Genomic DNA, 27,095 nt, shown 5'->3' on the forward strand with positions numbered 1-27,095 from the left:
TAGTCTATAATTTTGTGGAAGAAAGATACAATTTCCAGGCTAGTACGCAAGGTTTGGTTTTCGTCTATAGAAATTTTATGGATTTTGCGATTTTAACCTAATTTGTTTCCATGTAATCTTCCTTTTTACACCTCCAACCCCGAAATAAATATTTACGTGGCCGTCTAAGTGAAACTACTGTTTTTATGATTTAGATGAAGTTAATTGACAATTTTATTCTAGTTTTATGATAAACTAATGAAGATATGAACAAAATAGAATCAAACTATCTCTTTTTTTTAGTGAAAGTTAAGTAGGTGCTTCAATGTAGCTTGAAGATAGCTGGAAAACTACAATAGAAATAAATTGTAAAACGAAGGGTGCGCTGGGTATTTTGAAGTCAGAGGCTACTTGGAAAACTCAGAGAAACCCAATAAGTACCAGGGGGGAGTGGGTAGAACAGGAATTCCCCCTCGTACTAGAGGATAAAAATATAAAAGGTACAAAAATCACGCGCACTGCAGAAAACATGACACTTTTCTGGTACCCCTATCCTCCCCTGTAAAACCAGAAGCTGTATTATTTGGAAAAAAATGGCACTTATTTGCTCCCCAAACACCATACATGATCAACAATAGATCAGCAATAGACGGAATCTTATAATATTTGAAGAAAATATGACTCTTTTTTTGCACCCTTTCCCTCTTTCTCCCTAGAAGATGGGTATCTTCGGGGATCTGGGACTCAAATGGATATTTACCTAATCTAATAACATTTGATGGGTACCTTTAAACTTATTGATATTTTATATATTTGCTATCAGCATCAGCTTGTATACGTATGTAATACTGTTTATTACCACGAATTGTTTGATTAGAAAATTTTCACTTCTGTTCTCTACAGTGGTGTTGCTAAGGTTTTCAGCGCCCAAAATAAGTAAATCATGGTATTGAGGAAAAAAAGAAGAAAAAATGTATGTGGGGCCCGTTGAGGCTGCACCCAAAGAGGTTTGCATAATTTAAGGAAGGGAAAGGGGGATTTAACAGCCAAAACTTCTAGTATACTTGTATTTTCTTTTAGGGTTTATTATACTTGACAATAAATAACAGCAAGGATTTGCCTCTGAAATAATCATCTTCTGCATGTAGAGCTACTAATTGACCATTTTCCCCAGAAACTGTCAATGAAAGTTTTTCTATTGTTAAGCTATATACGGATTGAAATATACATATTGATCTATATACATATTAATTAAAAAAAATTTTTCCACAAAACAAGTTTTTCAAAGAAAAGTAAAGAGCTCCATAAAGCCAAGAATGAGGAAAAAGAAAGTCAAATAATCTTCCAATCTTAAAACTACCAAAAATCACTATCAGTAAATAGATGAAACGTGCAAACGTAAGAAAAGTGAAATCGTTTCAAGCGTATTTTGTTTTCTGGAAAGCGCAAATTGTATCTTTGCTCTTTGACAACCTGGATACACTTAGACTTTTTTATTTATTCAAATTGTAAGAGCAGAAGTAGTAATAGTAGTATCCCCAAAAGTTTCAACGTAATACTCCCGGTCTTTCTCGATATATTACTGAGGTGTCTCATTGGCAACCATAAACACGATGCTTTTTTATTCATTTTAAAGCAACATTTAGTTTTAAAGTATAATGGGCCGATTGCATAAATGTGGGGGGTTGACATGACTAATATCCCTAAAGACATAGTTGATGGACCGTTCTACTATGCTGAACAAAATGGCTGTCCCAAATTTTGACTGGATGCGTTTGGAAAATGAACGGGCTTGAGAGAAGGACTGCTTGCCTTCCAATCTCTTGTTACTCTTAAAAAGGGAACGAAATTTTTCAATATCGAATTGAAATAGCTCCTAAAAGTTTCAATGATATTTCTAGCTATTATAGATTGGTGCTGCCTATGATATTGCTTATATGCCCGTTTTGAAAACATTCATGCATATAGTTTTTTCCTTTAATTGAAACTCCTAAGTGTTCCCTAAAAGTTTCATCTTAATACCTTTAGCGTCATTTGTTGCATTGACTGTAGTGGTAGCATTAAAAGTATAAATATAGTGCCTTCTGGCTAGTTCAAAATCCCCTACAACTTACCCTTAAAGGTCTAAATTAATAATGTAAGTTGTTCTTCAGATATTGCTTTGTCACCTTTTTGAAAATCTACATGCTCACAGTTTGTTTTGATCTAGTTCAACATCCGCCTAAATATTCCTTCAAAGCTTCAACTTAATACCCTTAGCTAGTGCAGTAGCAAATGTTGTGGAGCATTAGTAGCAGTATGTGCGTAGCACCTTTAGTTTCTTTAACAACCCCTTCAACACAACCTGAAAATTCCAGCTTAATAAATGCCTTCAACCATTCCTGAAGCATTTCTGATGCGTCCGCTTGAAAAATCTTGATTTAGAGTCATTGAAAAACAGTTTTCACATTACCCCACAGTTTTATAAAAAATATAATCCTAGGGGTTGTTCTGCACCCAAGATTTATGGTCTACCTAAGATTCATAAGACTGGAGCCCCCCTCCGTCCCATTGTGTCCACTTTTTCGTCACCTGTTTCGAAATTAAGAAAATGGCTGTCTGTGGTATTGCGTCCTCTTTAGGGAACACAAAGATCATATTTTTTAAAAATTCGATTGATGTTGCCAATAAATTGAGACACTTCCCATTGGAGGAGAGTTCAATGCTTTGTAGTTTTTGACGTTGTATTCATGCATTCAAATTGTGATTTAAAAAGGTGCAAAGACATTTTAAAGAGTAAATTAGAAAAAACACTTTTTAATACATTTAATTTTTTAACACTTTTTAACACGATTTAATACAAGATGTGACCTTAGCCAGTTGTAATGTTGAAGTCATTATGAAACTAGTTATCCTGGTAAATGAATTTTCTTTTTATTTTGGTTTTAGAGGGTCGTTTTATTGGCAGGTTTTTGGTTTACCCATAGGGGCTTCTCTCGCTCCTTTATTGGCAAATATTTTCATAGATTCTATTGAAACCTCCGCAATACACCGTTTAGAGTCTCCCCTTGCTTCTGGGGTAGGTTCATTGATGATGTAGTCTGCGTTTGGAAACATGGTTTGGACTCCTTAGACCTATTTTGTAAACATTTAAATAGTTTTGATAATAATATTAAATTTACAGTTGAACTTGAGGAAAATAACAAATTGCCTTTTCTGAATATTTTATTAATTAAAAGGGATCTCCACCAAGGCCGTACCCAGGGGGGGGGCTAGGAGGATTTGAACCCCTACCGAAATGTTTGTTTGGCTCGTAGAAACGTAACAAAAATGGATATAAACAAATTTTGTATACTTTTTTGAGTTTTTTTTGTGTACCCCCCCCCCACCCGATAAAAAAATCTTCGAGTAAAACCCCCTCTGAAAAAAATCCTGGGTACGGCCTTGATCTCCACTTACTTTTCTCGATCTATAGAAAACCTACGCACAATGATAGGTATTTGAACTTTCATTCGTGCCACCCTATGTCGGTGAAACGAGGGGTTGTATTTTCACTAGTAGATAGAGCCTTTAGAATTTGTTCCCAGGAATTTCTGGATTTGGAAATGTTAGATTTGAGGGATATTTTGTTTTGTAATAATTACCCAATTAAGTTCATTAACAAACAATTGAAATTAGGACGTGTTAAACATGATAGTAGGGTTGTTGGGGTGTCTCAGTCTTCAGATTTAAACGTATCTAAAAGTTTCATTTCATTGCCATATGTACCTGGTTTGGGTGAGAAGCTTTCACGGATTTTGCGTACATTTAACATCGATGTATGTTTCAAATCGTTGAGACCAATGGGTAGTTTCTTTAGTTCTGGAAATGATTTAACCCGGGGAAATTTAGTAAGTGGGGTGTATAAAATTCCGTGTTCTTGTGGGAAGTTCTATATTGGTAAGACTTACCAACAATTTGTTGAAAGATTTATTGAGCATTGAAATTCAACAGAAAAAACCCTACAATTAAGCAAGCCTTCGGAAACTTTTGTTTCAGCCTTAGCAGAACTTATTTGGTTACAACCAGATTACTTTGTACAATTTGATCAGGCCTTAGCTATTTCAAATGATAGGGGTTATACTCAATGGGCGAGAGAAGCCATAGAAATAAAAAAAAAACATATCTTTGCTAACCTTTCGATAAATAGGGACACAGATAATTTAAATATTGACTCAATTTATGATAATCTTTTGAAAAGTGAATCAACATGTCAATAAGGGAATTAAGATCTTAAACAATGACCAGGGGACTATTTTACTTACTAGACCAAAATAATTTGCTTCAATAACAGCCAACAAGAGGATTGTTTCACAACAGCATATTTAATGTGATTTCCATTTTTTTATTTTTTATTTTACATCAGTTGCTCTGGTGTTTTCACTGAAGTAGCTCTAATAGCATCTTTTCCCTACGTAGATTAGTTTGCGCCAAATGCATATTTTTTGGTGGTGGTTTGATTTGTTTTTAGTTTTAGTTTGGTTTTTCAACTTGTTTCTCTCGTGCTGAAGACGCCTTGTTTTGATACAGGCTGAATATACGCGTTGTTTTACATTTTTCGTCTTTTCTCTCCACTGGCCGCAGTCTCGTTTTTTTTTTTTTTTTTTTTTTTATTTAGTCTTTTCTCTGTTGGTTTTGCGTCCACTTGACAACCTGTGTGGGAATAATGTGTTTCGATTTAGTTCCATACAGTTTCTATATATCCCAATTTTTCCGCCTTAAGATCCTTAGTTTTAATAGCAGTAGTAGTAGTAGTAGTAGTAGCTGTATTATTAATTGTTGTAGCTTAAACTTTAGTGACAGTAGTAGTAATAATAGTAAGAATCGCAGTAGTATGAGTAAAAGCAGCAGCATTAGGATGCAAATATTTTCTTTTGGTTAGTTCAACATCCCTCAAGTTTCAACTTCACACACCAAACTGTTCCTTTTGACGACCTGCTTACAGAGGGCGTGGTCTGATTCAGTTCATTTTCTCCCCTCAAAATTAGTTGAAAATTTCACCTTCATGCCCCTAGGCGTAGTTGTAATAGTAGTAACATTAGTAGTATTATCTATATGTAGTATTATCCGAAGTTTATACGATCATCCTTTCTATATAGACCTTATATGCCCTCAGAGCATAAATTGGGCTGTGGGAGGGGGATTTGTCATCTTCAAAGACATATTTTTCGGACCTTTCAATTACATTGAACAAAATGGCTATCTGAAATGTTGATTGGATGTGTTTGGGTAAATGATGGGTTTGGGAGGAGGGGTTAGTTGCCCTCCAATCACTTTCGACTATTAAAAAGGGCAATTTCCCTTTCTATTCCAATCCATTGAAATGGGCAATTTCCACTTTCAATTTCCAATCGAAAGGGCTCTTTTCGAAGCTTCTACGACAACAAATGGTCATCTCAAAATTTCTATTAGATGCATTTTTGCAAAATACCAGGCGTGGGGTATCCACCCTCCGATCACTCTGGATATTAAAAAGGGCACTAGAACTTCTAATTACCAATCCTATGAGCACCCTCCGAAGGTTATACGGTAACCCTTTCTATATATACTTTATATACCCCAGGGTATCACTTACAACCCTTGCCCTGAGGGCTCTGCGGGGTTGTCGTCCTTAAAGACATAATTTCCGGACCTATCATTTACTTTGAACAAAATAGCTATCTCAAAATTTTGATTGGAGGTGTTTGAGAAAATGATGGGCGTGAGAGGGGGGTTAGTTGCCTTCTAATCACTTTCGACTATTAAAAGGGGGACTGACCCTGTTAAATTCCAATCAAATGAGTGTTTTTCGATGTTTCCGCGACAACAAATGGCAATTTCAAAATTTCTATCAGATGCATTTCGGGAAAATACGAGGTGTGAAGGGGGTATCCACCCTCCCATTGCTCTGAATCTCAAAAAGCGCACTAAAACTTCTGATTAGCAATCCAATAAGTCCCCTCCGAAGTTTATACGATCACTTTTTCGGTGTAAACCTTATATTCTCCCAGGGCATGACTTAAAAACCTTGCTCTGAGGGCTGTAAGGGGGTTGTAATCCTCAAATTCATAATTTCCGGACCTTTCAACTACCTTGAACAAAATGGCTATCTCAAAATTTTTATTGGATGTGTTTGGGTAAATGGTGGTCTTGGGAGGGGGTTAGTGCCCTCCAATCACTTTTGACTATTAAAAAGGGCACTAGCCCTTTCAATTTGCAATCGAATGGCCCTTTTAGAAGTTTCTACGACAACTCCTTCGATATGAAGTGCCCTGGTCTAAAACCAAAAAATAATAATAATAATAATAATAATACATTGTGCCAACATCGCTTTTTACTTAGCCAGCGGTATTGCGCTGCCTATGATAGAAGATATCAAGTACATATCGAATTGTACAAATTGAAATATACTACTGACATGCTATATGTAAATACTCAACGATGACAAAATATTAATTTTCAAAAAAAAACTTTAAAAATTAGGAGAAAAAAATATATATAGCAAAATCTTGTGAGGCTCTTCATTACATAAGTTTAAAAATAATCTAATCAGGATATAACATCGAAAATATGATGCCAAACAAATTTTTTTTTGTACCCTACGTTGCGCCTTCTTTTCTTCTATGTACCTTTTCAAACAGTTCGTGGTAATGAACTGTAAGTAAGGAGTGACCCGGCTCAATGGTAATCGAAACTCTAAAAAACGGAATTTTGATACCAATAGATACATCAAAAGAATCAGATGTTAATGCTGATTTCAAATATATAGGTTTCATCAAGTTTAGTCTTACCCATCAAAAAGCTACGTGCCTGAGAAAATTTGGCCGATTTTAGAAAAAAGGGGGAAAGACCCCCTAAAAATTATAGAACCTTAATGAAAATCACACCATCATATTCAGCGTATCAGAGAACCCTACTATAGAGGTTTCAAGCACCTATCTACAAAAGTGTGGAATTTTGCATTTTTTGCCAGAAGAAAGATCACTGATGCGTTTTTATTTGTTTTGTTTTGTTTTTTGTTTTTATTTCCCAGGGGTGATACTATCGACCCAGTGGTCCTAGAATATCGTGGCGAGGGCTCATTGGAACGAAAATTAAAAGTTCTAGTGCCCTTTTTAAGTGACCAAAAAAATGGAGGGCAACAAGGCCCCCTCCCACGCACTCTTTTTCCCAAAGTCACCCGATCAAAATTTTGAGATAGCCATTTTGTTCAGCATGGTCGAAAATATGATAACTATGTCTTTTAGGATGACTTAATCCCCCGTAGTCCCCGGGGGAGGGCTGAAAGTTATGAACTTTACCCAACGTTAACATAATAATAATAATCTGTATTTAAAAGCCAACTAAAGCCATATACAAAAAGACATACTAAAGAAAAATTACACTTCATTTGACATCCTTCCCATCAATACAAAATTTCCTACTGCCACAATATAACGGGGAGTCCTAGACCTCATTAACTCACAAAGCAGCATATCTTCCCCCTCCTGGATAATTAATCCCCTTAAATGAGATAGTTGCTTACACCGGAGGAGGAAATGGCCCAAACCATAATCATTTTCCCCGCATCTCAAGCAACTACACCCAGCCTCCGGACCTTCCCTCTTTTTCCTTGCAACCTTAGTATAAATTGGAAGACAATTTGCTCGAATCTGAATCCAAATCCTCAAATACTTGATGGGCAATCCCAGCTTGAAATAAAACTCCTGACCAAAATTCTCTTTTACTTCTCTATACAAAGCAAGACTCTGGAGATTTGTCCACAGCTGCTTGCCATAGTTGCTCTTCTTGGTCTTCAAGTCTTGCACTAAATTCCTTGAAGAACTTTTCATGATCCTCTGGCCCTTTTCCCTTCTCCCACGAACTTGAAAATCCATTCTCATCTAATATCCTCTTGATTTGTGCTGTCCATGATGTTTTGTTACACTAAAGGAGAAGATCTTCATATGCTGCTCGGGCAAGTCTAGTCTGGGGAAGTTCTTGAAGTCTTAACCAAAATTTGATGATTTGGGTATATCTTTTCAATTTCAGGTTAAATATACCCAGATCACCTTTTAAAACTAACGTATGTGTTGTATTGTGTAGGCCAAAAACTCGTTTATAATATTGAAGTTGAAGGGTTTCTTGTTGCTTTGCCGGCTGATACCCCCATATTTCTGATCCGTAATGTAAGATAGGCATAATTTTAGTATTAAATATATGTTTGTGGAGGCTTAGTTCACTTATTTCTGCTCCTAGTGTGCTTCTGTATATACCAAATAATGCATTTCTTCCTTTCTGTGCCATTGTTGTAATACGACTCGTCCATTTTCCATTTTGACAATGGATGAAACCTAAGTATTTGGCCTTTTCCACCACTTCCAGCATTTTCCATTCAATAAAAATTGTGGTGCTGATTCCAAGGGTTTTTTGCTAAAAATTATGACTTGAGATTTCGTGACATTCACCTCTAGTTTTTTCTCTTGAAAATATTTTTCAAGGAGATTCAAGTGAGTTTGTAAATCATTCTTTGTCTTTGTCAGTAAAATAACGTCATCTGCAAATAGTAGCATTGACATATTCAGATTTCCCAGTCGGAGAGTTGGTGCCCATCTTTGTCGGAAATAAGTAACAATATCATTAATAAACATAGCAAATAATTTTGGCAAGAGTGTACTTCCTTGGCGCACGCCCTTTTTCGAGAAAAAAGGCAGAGATATTCCCTTCCTAACAACTTTTACAAAACTTTTATTCAATGAATACATAGACGATAGAATTTGTAAAAAAGGGGCTGGTAGGCCTAGATTTAATAATACATTCAACAATAAAACACGATCTACACTATCAAATGCTTATTTCAAATCAATTAGGGCCACATATAATTTTCCTTTACCTTTGCAGTGCTTTTCTACAAGAGCATTAATAACAAAAACTTTATCAACTGTAGACTAACCTGGTCTGAACCCACCTTGTTCTTCTACCAAGATTTGTTTCTCTTCTATCCACATACCCAGCCTTTTGTCTATAATTTTTTCTAGAACTTTTCCAGCACTGTTTAGGAGGCTTATTTGTCTATAGTTGTTATGTGTCGTGGGATTACCATTCTTATAAAGTTGGAGAATAAGTGAGGTTTTCCAGGTCATTGGCCACTTCCTCTTTGAAATTATTAGGTTAAATAATGAGACCAAAAAAGGTAAAAGAACAGTCCGAAATGCTTTGAAGATCTTCATAGGAATTCCATCGGGTCCGGGAGCTGAATCACCTCGTATTTTGTTAAGCGAATCTTCAATTTCTTCCGGGGTGATTGCGTCGCATAACACGTAATCTTCTTGGTTCAGAGGGAATGATTTTTCTTCACAGTTATCTAGACCTAATGTCTCTTGTAGGTGTATGTTGCTATCCTGGGTATCGTCTTGTAGTAGTTTGCAGTAATCGGGCCAAGTTTTGGGGGCGGACACCTCTGACTGTCGGTCTTTTAGCCTATCTCTTTTTATGATTTTCCAGAACTCCCTACTGTTATTTTCTCTAAAGCACTTTAAAAGAGTGGCTTTTTGTTTCCGTTTATAATTTTCCTTTTTTCTTTTTATTAATTTTTTTGTTCTATTTAAGTACTAAAAGGTAAATTGTTAATGTCTTGTTTTTTTATTCATCATTCGGTGCATTCTTTACATTTTGTAATATTTTATCCAAGTAAACGCTACTGAATTTACATTCTTCATCATAAAAACTTTCATTCTTTTTCTCGGCTGGTTTTACTGATGCCAGCGATTTGCTTAGAATTTGTGAAAACCTATTTGCTATTGTTTCCGGGTCGGCATTCGGTACCTCGGCCTCATACTTCAGATGGTCCATTTCTTTCGCTATGGGGTCATTAATTAATTTCTCATGGACCAGTACCCATTGTTCATGTGACCAATTGCAATTTATTCCTAGCTAGGAGGTAAAATTGCTAGCTCCTTTCTCTTCCTCGTTTCTTTATTCACATACCTCTCCTCATTACTCCTCTCAACCGAACAATATTCCCTTATAGAAATAATATACTCTACTTTAACTGGAAAGTGGTCCGATCCTGTTCTATGTATCACTTTCACATTTAGGGATTCAATTTCGAGCCCAGTGTCAACCAATATATAATCAATCAAACTAAAGCAAGGTCCAGAAACACAAGTGTACTCACCTAAGCTACCATCCTCACTAAATCTCCCATTACCAATTGCCAAACCAGAACCTCCACACAGTACAAGGAGTTTCCTCCCCCATGAGTTAACTCTCCTTTTTCGATCTTGGCACCTTCGTGGTATAAAATACATTGAAGGAATAATCCCCGCTACAGGGTCGTCCTCATCATCTGAAACAAAATTCATATTTAGTTCTGGTTGTTCAGCAGTGTAAGCGTTTAAATCACCTATTAATAACACTGAATCTTCTTTATACCGAGATCTAATAAGAATAATTTCTTTCTCTAGTATTGTCCAAGTATCCTCCTCACAATATAAACTTTTCTCAGGTGAAATATAAACATACCCCAATATAAACCACTTCCCCAAAAAATTCAAACGTAACCATATCAAATTCTCAGACATGCTTGGCAAACGACTTAAACTAGAAAATTCATGTTGCTTGACTAGCACTATTATTCCTCCATAGTTCCTGGAATTCCTTGATGTCCTTCTATCTACACGAAAAACAACATAACCAAACACTGATATTTCCTCTACTGGCAATAACCATGTTTCAACTAAGCAAGTTATTTGTGAATCCAAAAATGAACTATTTAAACACACATCTCTTTTACTACTTAGACCCTGTACATTCCACGTAATAGCTGATAGTTTCTGTATATGGCTGTTTCCCTATCCTATGACAAATGGTGGTCGTTCTGCTAGAGTTTGGCCACATTTTTTCGGACTATGACTTTTTCGTTTCCTTTCCTATTTTGGTCCTTTATTTGGTCTCACATTTCCTTGATCCTGCTTACTATCGGTGCTTGGGCTTATAATCATGTCCAGGACCCTTTTTCCTTCCGGCCTACCACTTTTTGTGTAGTTTCTAATAGGACTGTTAGGGTCTAGCATCACAGCCGGCTTTTCTATGATCGTTGTATCTGAATTGCAGTTTGGGACGCTTTCAATTTCAGGATATGAATGACTATAGCTTGACGGAGATCGCATATACGACCTTCTCGGGATATGGTTTTTTATGCTACTATCTTTATCATGAGTTTGTTTTTCCATAGTCGGCTCCGCCATTTCCAGCACTGTTTTTCTCTCAAAGTCATAAACAAACGTCTGTTTGTCTATGCATAATCTTGTTCCGCGTAGCTTCACAATTCTCTTTTTGCTTATAGCTTGGGAAAATAAAGGTCTTAGGGCCGTACGAGCCTTGCGTTCTTCTGGCGTATAATCTGGCGCTACTGATATCCCCTTTTGTTTGAAAAGGTTCGCATTCCTCAACAAAATGTCTCGAGTAACTTTGGAATTGAACTTTACTAAAATAGGGCGTGGGTTTTGTGGTCCCCTTAAACGAATAGCATCCCTGAATTCCCACTTTGACACTTTTAAGCTTGGCACAGTATTACTGATTAGTGCAATTATATCATCTAACAGGGTTGTATTCGATATAGGGGCTGGGGAAAATTATAAAACATCAAATTTGTCTGTTTCATTTCTTTCTCAAGCCGCATATTTCTCTTACGGGATACTTCCAGCTCTGCTCGAATGGTTGTCAATTCTTGAGCTGTTTCCGTTTGCTTAACATTAAACTCTTTCATTTTAGCTTCAATACTTGCTAGGCTTAGTTTAACGTCATCGATACTCTTCGACAGGCTAGGGATTTCGAACACTGCCTTTTTTATCTCTTCAAGCGCAGATGCTATAGACTGTCCTTCTATCCTTTTTCTATTATAAAATGGAAAATTATTAGCTTAACTTTCTATTAAACATGAAACGAGGACTTACGCGCAAGGGGGCTACTTCGTAACTTGTACGGCCCCCCAGTTTCAAACAGAACAGGTGGTAGATTCTATTCGTCAATCTTCTTTTGAATCCAATGTTAAATCATATACCACAATTAAAAGGTTTATAAATCTTGTCAAACTTGGTTTATAACTCTTTTAAGCAGAGTATCACTATAGATTTTATTTTATCTCCGCACTGAATGAATGCCAAATCGCAACTGAGTATTTGTTATTGGGAAGTATACAACCGTTTTCAGGGGGGATTTTTTCTGGTGGGTGGGGGGGTTATATGGGAGGATCTTCCCATGAAGGAAGTTTTCATGGGGGAAGGGACATTGCTATAAAGGGGGCGCCGGATTTCTCAGCATTACTAAAGAAAAAGATCAGAAATTAAAAAAAAAAACAAGTATTTCAAGTGAAAGTAAGGAGTAACATCAAAACTTAAAACAAACAGAAAACATTACGCATATGTTTTGGTTCACCCCCTCGGCAATACCTCGCTCTTTAAGCCAAATATTTTTTAGTACTTTCATAAGAGCTGTTAATTCTAATTAACGGTCTTTTTGATTAAGGGGTAATTTTTAAAGAATTGGAACAAAAATCGAACTTTAGCGTAAAGAGCGAGGTATTGACTAGGGGGCGAACTCCCTAATATACGTATTGAAAATCTATGAATATAGAAGTTCGTTACGTAAGTTAATTCTTAAGTTACATATATTTATTACTAATAAAAACGTTCCTAAATAAAATTAAACAAGTTTCGAGAAAGCCATTGAACCAAATAAAAGTAAAATTAATATGCAAATTTTGTTTTAATTATTCATGTACGGTGAGCCAAAATCAAAAACAGCATTAATTCAAAAACGTTCAAAAATTAAATAAAAAAACAAGTTTTTTTTTAACTGAAAGTAAGGAACGACGTTAAAACTCCAAACGAACAGAAATTATTCCGTATATGAAAGGTGCTGTCCCCTCCTCAACGCCTCGCTCTTTAAGATAAATTTTTTTATTGTTTAAAAAAATAGAGTTGTGAGAAATTCAAACTTTAGCGTAAAGAGCGAGGTTTTTAGGAGGGGACAGCCCCTTTCATATACGGAATAATTTCTGTTCGTTTTAAGTTTTAACGTCGTTCCTTACTTTCAGTTAAAAAAAGCTTGTTTTTTTTATTTAATCACTTTCAAGAACGTTGCAAATGGTCCCAACTGTATATAGGATTTTCGTTTGAGGAGGGAGGGTTTACAAAAAACTTTACAGAACGCAACAAAAATTTATTTATCTCTGCTTTCGTTACTTTTGTACGAGCCAGAATAAAATTTGGGGGGGGGGGGAGTATACCAGTTAGCGCCCACCCTTTTGGATACAGCCTTTCTACTGGGGTTTTAAAAGCTAATCCTTCGGGAATCTGACGTTCATAGAAACATGCTTTCTAATTTACTATTGTTATTTGTTAATATTGCAGAATAGCTGACGCTGCATTGTTGTTGGCTAAATTATCTTCAGTTTAAAATACTGTTTTGTAAGTGTTTCATCTTGGCCAAATGAAGGTGACAACCAATCTAACTTGTAAGTGTTTCATCTTGGTTAAATGAAGGTGACAACCAATCTAACCTTTTTTACGATCATTTTGTTCACTTTACCAAATACTGACAATCAATTTTTACCATTATTATTAAAAACCTTCATAACTTTTTTAAACGTTTCAGATAAAAGCCGTCAGGATCTCCTCGATCATCTTGGACAAATGGAGTTGACAACCAATCAAAGTTTAGATGTGTTATCGAAATCAGTTCTTATTGGTCAAAACAATAATCAATTGGCTACTGGAAAGAATAATGAAAAGGAAATTTCCATCTGGAAAAGAAGAGCAAAAATGATACAACTTTTTAAAGAAGGCCTGGAAAAACTTCGTAAGCATATGAACTTAATTTCTCGTCTCGTCCTATGCTGTTTCTTTTCCATTTATTGCTTCTTCAGCTGCTTCCTATGTAATTGTTTTACAAAATGGCAGAAATATTAGTAGTAATGGGATTTCAGGCACGACAAGGCCCATAGGGGGTATACTATTCATCAAATTAGTCTTACTAATACCTTACTTTTTTGAGATTTGAGGGGATCATTGGCAGATGTTTTTTGTCAGTTGAATATGTTCAATTGTGGGTCAATTTGTACTATGAGGTCTTGCCTGAGCTATTTCTTGCAACTGTTACTAGGCATAGACAGCAGGACCAGTTTATATGGAAATATTGAAAAATATAACTTTTAAAGAAGGCCTAGAAAATTCTGTAAGTATATAAACTTGCTTGCTCATCTCGTCCAATAATAATTTCTTTAAGCGTTTTGTAAAGCGGCAGAAATATTCCGAGGGGAAATGAAGAAGTCAATCCTGAATAATTATATCCACGGTAGAGGGAGGGTCAAGGTTTGAAAAACACTCTTTTTTAAAGAAAGTGTTATATTCGTGCCAGTAGTTTGCACTGTTTGTATATTTTCGGCCATCTAAAAAGAGGCAATAACATGCTCTGCGACCCGCCCAGAGTATGCAATGTTTTAGTCAACAAGGATTAACCGTAGCAGGGTAATAGAGGACTTCAATATGCACCTATTTCATCTTGACACAATAATATCCTCTGATCTTCGCTAGTTTAAAATTGATTTAGCAACAATTGTCACTAGAGGTTATTTAATCCATAATTTTCCCAATTCTGAGTAAATGACTAACAATATTGCATTTTTATTTTATGATGCAAGTTTAAAAGGTTTCACATCAGTAAAATATGATTAAATTTCTTCTTTAATAAGAAAAGGACTGTATAAATCATTTCCAGTAGACAAAGGAGTTTTTAGGAAACACTAGAACCTCTCAAAATTTTGAAAAAGGTAGAGATCTCACCTGCGCCGTATCCAAAGGGGTGGGAGGGTCTACCGGGTTTGCACTAACTACTGGTAAGAATATTAAATGATTTTCGCAATCTTTGCAAATATATATGTGAACTGAAGAGAATTTTTTTTCATCAGACAATTAGAAATATATAGTTTCTGGTCCTTTTCTTCTGTATTTTTTTTTATGATTTGGCAAGTTTATGACTCAATTTTTTTTTGTCACTTTACATATTTATCTATTTCCCAACAGCAGTAAAAAATATGCAATATAAAGTAATCACAATAAAATAAAGACCTAGTAATTACAGTAAAATTTAGCTGTTTTGCAATAACAGAATAGTTACTCCGCTTACCGTTACCATTACTACGCTTTTACTACCTGCTGGTAAAAAAATTAAACAATGTTTGCACTCTTTGGAAATGCATATGTAAACTGGAAAGAACTATTTCCATCAGACGATTAACACGGTACACACCCCAAATTAAAAATATATATTCTTTGTCCCTTTTTCCGCATTTTTAACCACTTGGCAAGTGAATGACTCGAATTTTTTTGTCACTATTACACATTTACCCAGTAAAAAACCTAGATTTTACTGTAAAATTTAGTTTAAAATTTAGTAGCAACAATGATGATCTACAATATTTAACAAACATAATGTTCTATACAAATAGAAGAAACTATCTTTCAAATTAATAAAACATTAGTTATTTCCTAGAAAATTATATTTCTGCGCCTGTTTATTTTCTTACAATGTCAGGTCAGAATTCAGGTCACTCCGCATTCAAACCGCTATTTTGAAATCACATTAATAACCTTGACCCGAAGATTGCGTTCTACCCGAATAAACCTCCCCAATATTAGCGGAAAGTTTTAATTATTTGTATTCGAAATTTATTTATCACTCATTCAGAAATTCCATTTGTTGCCACTTTGTTACTTTTTCCGTTTCATAACATAAACTTAGGTAATCTAAGACCTATATAGAACTCGAGTCTACTTGGCCCTGTCTATATTACGAAAAAAATTAACTCATAAGATTACCTAGCTTAACGTAAAGTCTTATGCTAGTGTGAAAGGTTCTGCGGTGTAGTGTGAAAGCAACATTTTTTTCGTTGATTTTATATTTCTCTCCTTAGCACTCCACCCTTATGCTCTTTTTGTATGTGTGGGATATTAAGAAATAAATAAATTAATTATGATCAGAAAAGAACAAATGCCCAAAATAAAGAAAACACACACAAAAGTTTCATGGGCGCACATAAGGGGGTCAGGCCCCCCCCCCCTGGCTAAATGATGTTGCCTTATTTTTATATTTTTTGTTCTGAGATTTCTATTATATATCATTAAATGTCAATTAGACGAGGTTTGCCCCCCTCCCTGGAATTCAGCCTATGGGCGCCCATGAAAAGTTTGCTAATCAATAAGATATTTGAGGTAAGATTGCCATATAAAACAAACGTTTACTTTGAAAAAAAGTCAATGTATTTTTTTCAACTGTCGTTTCTTTAATAAATGCTTCTCAAGTTCCGTTCCCGAAGAAAATGCTGCCAATTAATCATTCTTTTATTCGTAGAATATACAATATACAATATACAGAATATAGAATATAGAATATACAAAGATACATTCAAATTATTTTAACAATCTATTATATTTGATTAACAAATTAGAAGATAGAATTTGTTTCCAAAGGGGCCATAGCCTGAGAATCAGCAATGATTCTTTTGCGTGTTTGATGACATTTTAGAAAGAGAATATATCGCTGCTGGGAATAAGGGAAGTGTGTAATAGTGACATAAAAATTTGAGCCATTCACTTGCCAAGTCTTTAAAAAATGTGGAGAAAGGTAACAAAGAACATATATTTCTGATTTGGAATATAGTGTGACAATCACCTGATGGAAATGATTCTTTCCTTTTCATTTATGTATTTGCAAATAAAATATTTGCAGATAAAAATATTACAAATAAAAATTATTTAGTATTTTCACCAGTCATTAATGCAAATAGATTATTATTGCAAGACAACTAGAAATTGTCTACGAATTGTTTTGGGTACCCGACTGACTGTACGAAAAGTGTAGTTCAATCCCGCTTTCTAGGGCTAAAAAATTAAATAAAAACAAAACAAGTGTTTTTAACTGAAAGTAAGGAGCGACATTAAAACTTAAAACGAACAGAAATTATTCCGTATATGAAAGGGGCTGTCCCCTCCTCAACGTCTCGCTCTTTACGCTAAAGTTTTATATTGTTTAAAAAAAAATAGATTTGCGACAAAGAATCAAACTTTAGCGTAAAGAGCGAGACGTTGAGGAGGGGACAGCTCCTTTCATATACGGAATAATTTCTGTTCGCATTAAGTTTTAATGTCGCTCCTTACTTTCAGTTAAAAAACACTTTTTTTTTATCTAATTTTTGAACGTTTTTGAATTAATGCATGTAAAATTTAGCTCCAAAAGCCTTTCTTAAACTAGCTCGGTTTGCCCTCTGTCTGAACCCTACTTAAATGTGCTACTAAATTTTTGCAACTTTTGCCACAGCAACCATAAATCAGAACATAAGCCCAAAGTCAGTCTGTAATCGTAAGCCCTTTTTCGTTATCTAAGTTTACAAAGTTCAGAGATTTTCAACACAGATGTTTCTTACTCGACGTTCAGGAAAGGTCTGATTCATCTGAAAAAAAAAAAAAAAAAAAAAAAAAAAAAAAAAAAAAAATGATGTACCATCAATGACCAGCTATTCTAAAAAAAAAGATGCACTAGCCTCATTAAAAAGACAAAGACAGCACGGACGTGACAATTTAAAAACCAGTATGTTATCACTATAAGTTACAGCAAAAAAAAAAGAAAAAAAACTACCAAATGTGTGGTTTTCTTGGGGCTTGGGGTAATCACCCATAAAATCCCCCCCCAGAAATTTCTCTCTTGAAAATACCAACCCGGGAAATGCCCTCTGTAGGAAATACCCCCGAAAAATTCTTCCAAACACAAAATTGAGCAGCCACAAGAAAATTAACAACAAAAAAAAAAAAAAAAAAAACAAAAAAAAAAACAAAAAAAAAAAAACGAAGAAAAGCGTATAATCTTGAATCAGCTATTGTGAAGCAGGGGCGGTGAATAATTGTATAGGAAGAGGGCAGAGGCCTAAAACAGCGCATTTCAATGCTCACCTTGCATGATTCTCCATGAGTCTTCATATAAATATAGAAAGGGGTATGGGAGGGGGGAATTAACATTTATTTTAACCTGCTGTGATAAGTCAACCCCCAGAAACACGAAACAGAAAAATAAAATAAAATGAAAATATAAAAATTAATGATATAAGATATTCTGCACCCCGTATTCTGCCTTTATTTTGGAATACTGATGTAATATTAAAAGGTTCCTTCTTTCCTTCATTATTCTTATTTGTCATATTTCCTTCTGTGGCTGCTCAATTTTACACGTGGCGGGAATTTCCACGGAAGGGGGGGGGGAGGGGATTTTCCAGAGAAGAATTTTTCCCATAGGGAACACGCCAAGCACTGTTCTTTTCTTTACTTTTTCTGACAGCCATTTGTTGGATTCCAGAAGATTTTATTGGATATTGAAGATACGGTAAAGATAGTCATGTTGTCTAAAGCTCTATCCCCCAACTATTTCTTCGACTCAGAGAAGGGGATTTAACATATTTTTGAAAAACCTATATTGTTAAATATTTGAAGAACAATACAAGTTGGGGGGAAATGGGCTAAGCTAATCGATAAATCTGGCCTAGTGCTAAAGAATGGACTATAAATCTAAGCTTTAAAAAAGGAATAATTAGTATAAAGTACAATAAATATCGATAAAAAATAATTAATAATTTGATAAATACAAAGTATTAAAAAAATTTAATATATAATAAAACGGTAAGCTTTACAAAAACATTCTTTTGAATCGCCGTATACTCTGATTTAAAAAAAAATGTCGGGAGTGTTTTCCGATCAAAGCCATCTTTTGATATTTTCAACCAGAGATTCAACAGGTCTATACAACTTAGAGATAAGACTGGGTAAAGAACTAATGGGATGTAGGACACTTAATAATGGTGCTGTGAAGCATATCGTATTTTTAAAAAAATACATGAGGTTTCATATGCTCACTTTTTATGTTCATTACTCTATCCCTTATTTTATTTCTCTTGTAGAAGGATATCTGAAAGTTGTCGCTATAATAAGTCAATTTAGATTCAAGTGTCAAAGTACGAAGTACAAATAAAACATAAGTAATAACATAAAAAAAGATACAAGTCATGTGCTGTGTATTCTGTGCTTCTTGTGCCTCCTGGTCACAAGACGTTTCCTCTACTCGCTTTTTATGTTGATAACTCTATCCCCTGTTATATTTGTCTTGTAGAAGGAATCCTAAATATTTGTCACTACAATAAGTCAAGTAACATTCAAGCGTGAATGTTCGAAGTAGAAATAAAATCAAAATTTTATTTTGTAGACAGAAGTAGACAGAATTATACAGCATTGACAAAGGCTATACTCTTCGTTAAAAAAAATGTGAAACAGATCTAAAACCACACAAGATTCATACTCCGCCTTTACGCACGCGCAATGACACTTGTTTCCGATCTACATGTGACGATAAGCTTATTGAAACTGAACTAAGGTTATGACGTACACTGCCAGGGACGATACGCCCGGTATCAAATGTGTATCATGTTTGGAAAAAGAAGACGCTACAGTCTACAGTGTTCCCGTACGTCCCGTTCGAAGAGTATGGGTAACTTGCAGGAGTGGTAACTGGCTCTACCGTCAACAAAAACAATCCTCAACGCCATCTAGCATTTGTCATTTTTGTCAGTGTAATAACAAGAATAATTAATTATACACTAGATGGTGTTGATGTTTTTTTGCTGACGCTAGCACCAGTTTCCACTATTATATGCTATCCATACTCTTTGGTTTCGTTCACAAGACGTTTCTCCTACTTAGTTTTTATTCAAATGATTCTCTACTCCATTTTATTTTTGTTGTAAAATAAATAAACCTCTACAAATGAAATCGACTAAAAAGGGAAAATATTTGTCACTCATATAAATCAAATAAAATTCTCCGGAGAGTAATTCAAGCCATTGTGTGCCATTTACATAAGCTACGAAGGGTCGTTAAATTTTGAATTCTAATGATATAGGAATCTATTTTGTTAGATACAATTTTGATGCTTACAATTTTAGAATTTAGACTCCAATAGAGCTTCAATTTGGAGTTGAAGAAAGGAACATAGACCATTAGCAAGTAATGTTTCTAAGGTCTAACTTGTTAATTTAAAGTATAAAAAGTTTTATATAAAAAGAATAAGGTAGAACGGAATCTGGTCTTGTCTTTGACAACCAGCCTCGTAGACAAGAAATTATTTTGAGGGGGAGGGGGGGATAAAAAAATTAGCTGATAATCTAAATGAGGGATAGACAGCATTTCAGAAACTTCGGATTTCAAGGGGACGGGGCCCGAGGCCTTCCCCTACGTACATCCCCGTTGGCAACGTCTTGGACTTGTTAATAAAAAAAGCTTTTAAAATAAAAAAGAAATTGGTTTTTCTTTTGTGCCTTAATGTGTGAAGTAAAATAAAGATAATATTTGTGTTTTCAAAACCATCTAAGGATAAACGAATAAAAAAATGAATAAATAAAAGAATTCCATGAGTAAAAACAAGAAAATACTGTAAATACTTAGCTGGAAACCTCAGGTTTTTCTTATTATTCCGTTTTCCAGATTTTGTTTTATTACATATTTTTTTGGGAGGTATAAATCAAAACATTTGATTTTTTGTGGCTTTCACTTGCTGATTTTATTATATAAAAAAGAATACGTTAGAAAAATGAATCTGGATGTGCAGTTCACGACATCTTCGATTTTTGAATAACATTAAATAAAAAAAACAGGTTTTTTTTTTTAAATGAAAGTAAGGAGCGACATTAAAACTTAAAACGAACAGAAATTATTCCGCATAGGGCATTGACAATATTCAGAGTTTCATTTGCCTGATCTTTCTTACATAGACAGGTAACAAGCCTGTTGCCCAGCCTTTCGGCAACTGGGATGGAACCCTTGGCCCCATATTGTCTAGTAGAATTCAATTTACCACGCTACAACGGCTTTAAAGAGGTTGAGGCACAATTTTATATGTATGAAAGTATGCGGTATGTATGATTCTTTTTTTCAGGACCACCTCCTCCTCCAGATTTAGTTGATGTAGAAGTAGTAGAGTCTGGGTCAGTTCGAATTCTTTTTAAAGAAATACCCGTAATTGAACCAAGCTTCGTATCTACAAAATTAAAAGGTAAGCCCTCTTTTTTTAAAGCTTACAAGTCCAATGACATTTGACAACTCCTTAAAGTACGAACGTCTTCTTTTTTAGAGAGAGAGGAATTTTATTTGAAATTAGAAATTCTAGAAAGTAAACTGCCATTTATCTTTCGTCTTTTTTTCAAAAATATCAGCAAGGCATTGTATATAGAAGTAGTCTATATTAGCTCTTGACAATTATTTGAAAAATATTTGGTAAGCCTTTGACGCCTCTTAAGCTATTAACCTAAAAAATTTGATTCAGTGAAGTCCATGAAGCCGTATATTCTGCCTCTCACGAAATAAAATAGAATCATTCAAGATTTGTTGTTATAGCCCTTCGATTTTTTAAAAAATCATTTTATGAGTCTCAGCGTCGGTGGACCGTCTCAAAGATAAAGTGCGCAATCGCAATTTTTCCCATCACCCCAGGGAACTCCCAAAGTAATTTTGGTAAAAATTGGTAGGGGATCTTAGATGCGTCAACAGTTCGAAAGTTAACCACAAGCTAATTTAAAATAAGAAAACATACAATCTCTTAATAATTGTTAAGCAAAGCGCTGTCTATGCAATGTAGGCCTACATGCAGGATAAATAACATGTGCCGGACCTGTGCCGGTCCGCAAGGTTTTCGATCAAGAGGGTAGCACAACATGGAACTCCCAAAAATTTCAAATTACTCAAATGATCCCTGCTTTGAGTTGATTATAATGTTTTCCGTTCAGTTATGCTAGAATATTCCTAGGGATGGCCCTTTCCTGATCTTTAGAGAAATTCTGCACCGTTTATTGAATAAAACAGCATTCTCATGTTCTAATCATGTAAACTTCTAAATCTGGATATCTCTGTCTCTGGCACAAAAAGAGAGAAGTCAAATGGTTTTTCTAAGGTTTTCCGGGAAAGTACATTTCGGCCTTTAGTTTTCTGTCCTTTATTGGGATCATTTATCCCAGCTCTGCAAAGTACGGCAAGACTGCCCATTCAGTTCCAAATAGCTTGACCCCACAAAGTATAAAAAAGCTTATACTGGACGAAAGAGGGCAATTCTTTAAGATACCGTATCATCTTTAAGCTCCAAGTTACGGATCACAATTTTTCAGAACTTCTCAGACAGAAATTACTAAATTTACCATTTGAAGGATGTATTTTTTTATGCAAATATCTTTTTATAAATTTCTTATTAAATGTTTTCAAACTTTTATAATACCTTTAAAAAAATTATAAAATGTTTTATTGCAAAAAACTTCAAATTAATTTCCTAATTGTCAATCACTATCTTTTAACCTCAGAACGTTTTGTGATTTACAGAATTAGGTATGCGCAATACTAACGGATCAAAACGGGCGCTAAATCTGAGTGACGAGGTTTTAGAAGAGGAGGGGGCATCTAAGTACGTTTTAACCAACGAGGATGGCTGTGAAATTCTCTTCCCTTGACAAACAAGAAGTTATTTGGAATGAGGACTTTTTCCAAGGACGGTGATTAATAGAAAAAAATTAAGCGAATATATAATCATTAGCGATCCTCAGCGAACTGGAAAAAAATAAAGCAATGAAACCAATAAAAAATATAGCTCGTTATCAAAAATAGAAAAATTATAATTATGTAATTGAATAATCGGAAATAGTTAGAAATAATTAGAAATATAGGAATCTAATCTTATAGATAATTTTATTCAAATATATCATAGTAGTATAATTAGAAATAATCAAAAATAGAAAAATATTGAAAATAGAAAAAACAAAATAGAAAATCTCTTCAAGAGAAAACTAGAAATAAACTAAAAAAAGAAAAAAAAAGAAGTTTAGCTTCAACACTTCACGAAAGTTCTGCTCGTCCCCCTTGTTCCAATGGCCACCTAAATCTGTTGGGACTTTTTCACTTGTTTGTCATATTCTAGTTTGTTTTCTCTCTTAGACCTTCTCTCACATAAACATGATTAGCTGATTTGCTTTTCCTGGATAAAACCCCCGTATCTGCTAATCAAATTGCACTTAAAACAGTGAAACTCAAAACAAGACAAGACCTTGATACTAGGTCGAACTAGGACATGTAAACAATTTAAATTCATACTGATCAGTTCAAGGTCACTCTGAATCAGATATTTGGAACAAGAAAATATTTTCGTTAAGAGTGGAGTTTCTAAACAATTATAAAATTATTGGATTACTTTTACTGATATGTCAAAGAGTTGTCAATAAGGATAAATTAAATGATGGTTGGAGTCACCCCCTGAGAGGACGAGGAGATCAAATTATTTGCTTGTGATGGAAGGGTATCAAATGGTCAAGTTTGTGTGCAATATTTTTTTTATTTTAACAGGGGGGTCTTGTGGAACAAAATCGAAACAGGGATTTCCCTCAATACCGCCGATGAGCAGATACAACTATATAAATATCAGTTGCAGCAGATATGTAATATGCCTGCATATAAGGAGAAAGGGGGTAATTCGCTTTTACATTAATAAGAAGGAAACCTTTGCGATATTTAAACTTTATGCATACTTTCGAGGCGATATTTGGGGTGTATCCAGGGTGGAAAGGGACACATGCGAATTGGAAAATCAAAATTTCACTAATCACAGGGGTGGAGGGGTGACAAAACCGAAGGAATACCCTAAACTTCGTCGGTGGCAAGGCCCCTCCCTCTACGAACACATCATGTATCCGCCCCTGGGCACTAGACCCCCAGCATGTTTTATTCTCATCCTTCTCACCCCCTAAGGTTGCACCTGTATCCAACTATTGTTGAAAAGACCTATTAAACAACTTAAGAATACATATTTTTTTAACTGCAAAAAAATGTTTTGACGAATTGAACCGTTCGAAAACAATCATAAACATTCCTATCTCCTATAGACTGTCTGAATGAGTAAAAGATTCAAAAACGTACTCATTAAAGATAGAAGAAAAGACGCAAAAATATAAATTTTGTCACAAGCCCCCCCCCCCCCCTGTGATTTATAAAGAATCATCCCCCTCATTCTGCAACAAGAAAGAAGCATATAAAGCAAGAAGTAGTAGGAAGCCGGATAATTTATAACGTCGGTAGATACGAGCCAGCCCATTGCTAATCTGAGAGCTATGATATGATGCTCTATGGAGTTGGTAACAGTCAATTGTTTTTTTTTAAAAATCAGATCAGTCAATTGGTTTCTTGGATTATTACAAGAGGGCGTGATTTTTCCCTGATGGTAGGTGACTGTGTCTCGTTACAGAGATTGCATGCAGTCTCTGGGTTTCATTAAAACACTATGAATTTTTTGCGTAGTAGGTAAGTATACCGTAGTTCATTTGAAGGCTCGGTGATCGAGGAGGAATTGTCAGGAAGTGTCTAGTTTTAGAAGGGATTGGGGGGCTAAGAATTTGGGGGAAGGGAGCAAGCTACACGCTATATTTTTTTTCATTCCCGTCGTCTGAAAAGCTTCTTCAGTAATTATCTAAATAAGCTCATAATACCCACATACATGTGAGCAGTTGTATTTGAAAGTAACAAGGCACAGTGTAGAATACTAGTGAATAATGTATTTGAAGCGATAGTAAATAAACACGGAAATATCTAGTGATTTCGAAGTTATTACTAAGCCAAAGGAGAGGAATGACTACTGCTGTGTAGGGCACATCCAGACCTGCCAAAGAAGGTTAAGTTGCAGTAAACCAAGGAACTGCTTATCTTCCTGTTGTAGGTTATGTGCCACTTTTTTGGCTCTATCTTTAAAATGAAGCCATCAAAAGAGCTAATGAAATTTAGTTCATAGGAACTCATTTCTCAGCTGATGCATCTTGAAGGTAACCACTTTGATCGGATCCAATCCTATGGTAGAAAGCCAGGGATGAATCGTTGCTCCAAAAGCCTTTCTTAAACTAGCTCGGTTTGCCCTCTGTCTGAACCCTACTTAAATGTGCTACTAAATTTTTGCAACTTTTGCCACAGCAACCATAAATCAGAACATAAACCCAAAGTCAGTCTGTAATCGTAAGTCCTTTTTCGTTATCTAAGTTTACAAAGTTCAGAGATTTTCAACACAGATGTTTCTTACTCGACGTTCAGGAAAGGTCTGATTCATCTGAAAAAAAAAAAAAAAAAAAAAAAAAAAAAAAAAAAAATTGATGTACCATCAATGACCAGCTATTCTAAAAAAAAAGATGCACTAGCCTCATTAAAAAGACAAAGACAGCACGGACGTGACAATTTAAAAACCAGTATGTTATCACTATAAGTTACAGCAAAAAAAAAAAGAAAAAAACTACCAAATGTGTGGTTTTCTTGGGGCTTGGGGTAATCACCCATAAAATCCCCCCCCCCCAGAAATTTCTCTCTTGAAAATACCACCCGGGAAATGCCCTCTGTAGGAAATACCCCCGAAAAATTCTTCCAAACACAAAATTGAGCAGCCACAAGAAAATTAACAAAAAAAAAAAAAAAAAAAAAAAAACAAAAAAAAAAACGAAGAAAAGCGTATAATCTTGAATCAGCTATTGTGAAGCAGGGGCGGTGAATCATTGTATAGGAAGAGGGCAGAGGCCTAAAACAGCGCATTTCAATGCTCACCTTGCATGATTCTCCATGAGTCTTCATATAAATATAGAAAGGGGTATGGGAGGGGGGAATTAACATTTATTTTAACCTGCTGTGATAAGTCAACCCCCAGAAACACGAAACAGAAAAATAAAATGAAAATATAAAAATTAATGATATAAGATATTCTGCACCCCGTATTCTGCCTTTATTTTGGAATACTGATGTAATATTAAAAGGTTCCTTCTTTCCTTCATTTTTCTTATTTGTAATATTTCCTTCTGTGGCTGCTCAATTTTACACGTGGCGGGAGTTTCCACGGAAGGGGGGGGGATGGGATTTTCCAGAGAAGAATTTTTCCCAGAGGGAACACGCCTAGCACTGTTCTTTTCTTTACTTTTTCTGACAGCCATTTGTTGGATTCCAGAAGATTTTATTGGATATTGAAGATACGGTAAAGATAGTCATGTTGTCTAAAGCTCTATCCCCCAACTATTTCTTCGACTCAGAGAAGGGGATTTAACATATTTTTGAAAAACCTATATTGTTAAATATTTGAAGAACAATACAAGTTGGGGGGAAATGGGCTAAGCTAATCGATAAATCTGGCCTAGTGCTAAAGAATGGACTATAAATCTAAGCTTTAAAAAAGGAATAATTAGTATAAAGTACAATAAATATCGATAAAAAATAATTAATAATTTGATAAATACAAAGTATTAAAAAAATTTAATATATAATAAAACGGTAAGCTTTACAAAAACATTCTTTTGAATCGCCGTATACTCTGATTAAAAAAAAAAATGTCGGGAGTGTTTTCCGATCAAAGCCATCTTTTGATATTTTCAACCAGAGATTCAACAGGTCTATACAACTTAGAGATAAGACTGGGTAAAGAACTAATGGGATGTAGGACACTTAATAATGGTGCTGTGAAGCATATCGTATTTTTAAAAAAATACATGAGGTTTCATATGCTCACTTTTTATGTTCATTACTCTATCCCTTATTTTATTTCTCTTGTAGAAGGATATCTGAAAGTTGTCGCTATAATAAGTCAATTTAGATTCAAGTGTCAAAGTACGAAATACAAATAAAACATAAGTAATAACATAAAAAAAGATACAAGTCATGTGCTGTGTATTCTGTGCTTCTTGTGCCTCCTGGTCACAAGACGTTTCCTCTACTCGCTTTTTATGTTGATAACTCTATCCCCTGTTATATTTGTCTTGTAGAAGGAATCCTAAATATTTGTCACTACAATAAGTCAAGTAACATTCAAGCGTGAATGTTCGAAGTAGAAATAAAATCAAAATTAAAGTAACATAAAAGTAAAAAAAAACGCAAAAAAGTAAAAATACAAATCAATTGCTGTGAAGCATATTTATATTCTGTGCTTCCTGTACCACAGTAGACAGAATTATACAGCATTGACAAAGGCTATACTCTTCGTTAAAAAAAATGTGA

At 34.9% G+C, this 27,095-nt stretch overlaps 1 protein-coding gene across 1 annotated transcript in view; it reads left to right on the forward strand.

Moving 5' to 3' along the window:
* Window positions 1-27,095, forward strand: part of wake (ankyrin repeat and fibronectin type III domain containing protein wide awake) — a 417,377-nt gene that overhangs the window by 304,794 nt on the left and 85,488 nt on the right. The window contains exons 10-11 of the mRNA XM_089086234.1: window positions 13,615-13,818; window positions 20,989-21,105. Coding sequence (XP_088942360.1) covers window positions 13,615-13,818; window positions 20,989-21,105 — 321 coding nt within the window. The remainder of the gene's footprint in view (window positions 1-13,614; window positions 13,819-20,988; window positions 21,106-27,095) is intronic.

Source organism: Artemia sp. Qi Xiang Cuo, chromosome 3 (assembly GCF_049724085.1).
Source record: "Artemia sp. Qi Xiang Cuo chromosome 3, ASM4972408v1, whole genome shotgun sequence".
NCBI classification, from domain to species: Eukaryota; Metazoa; Arthropoda; class Branchiopoda; order Anostraca; family Artemiidae; genus Artemia; species Artemia sp. Qi Xiang Cuo.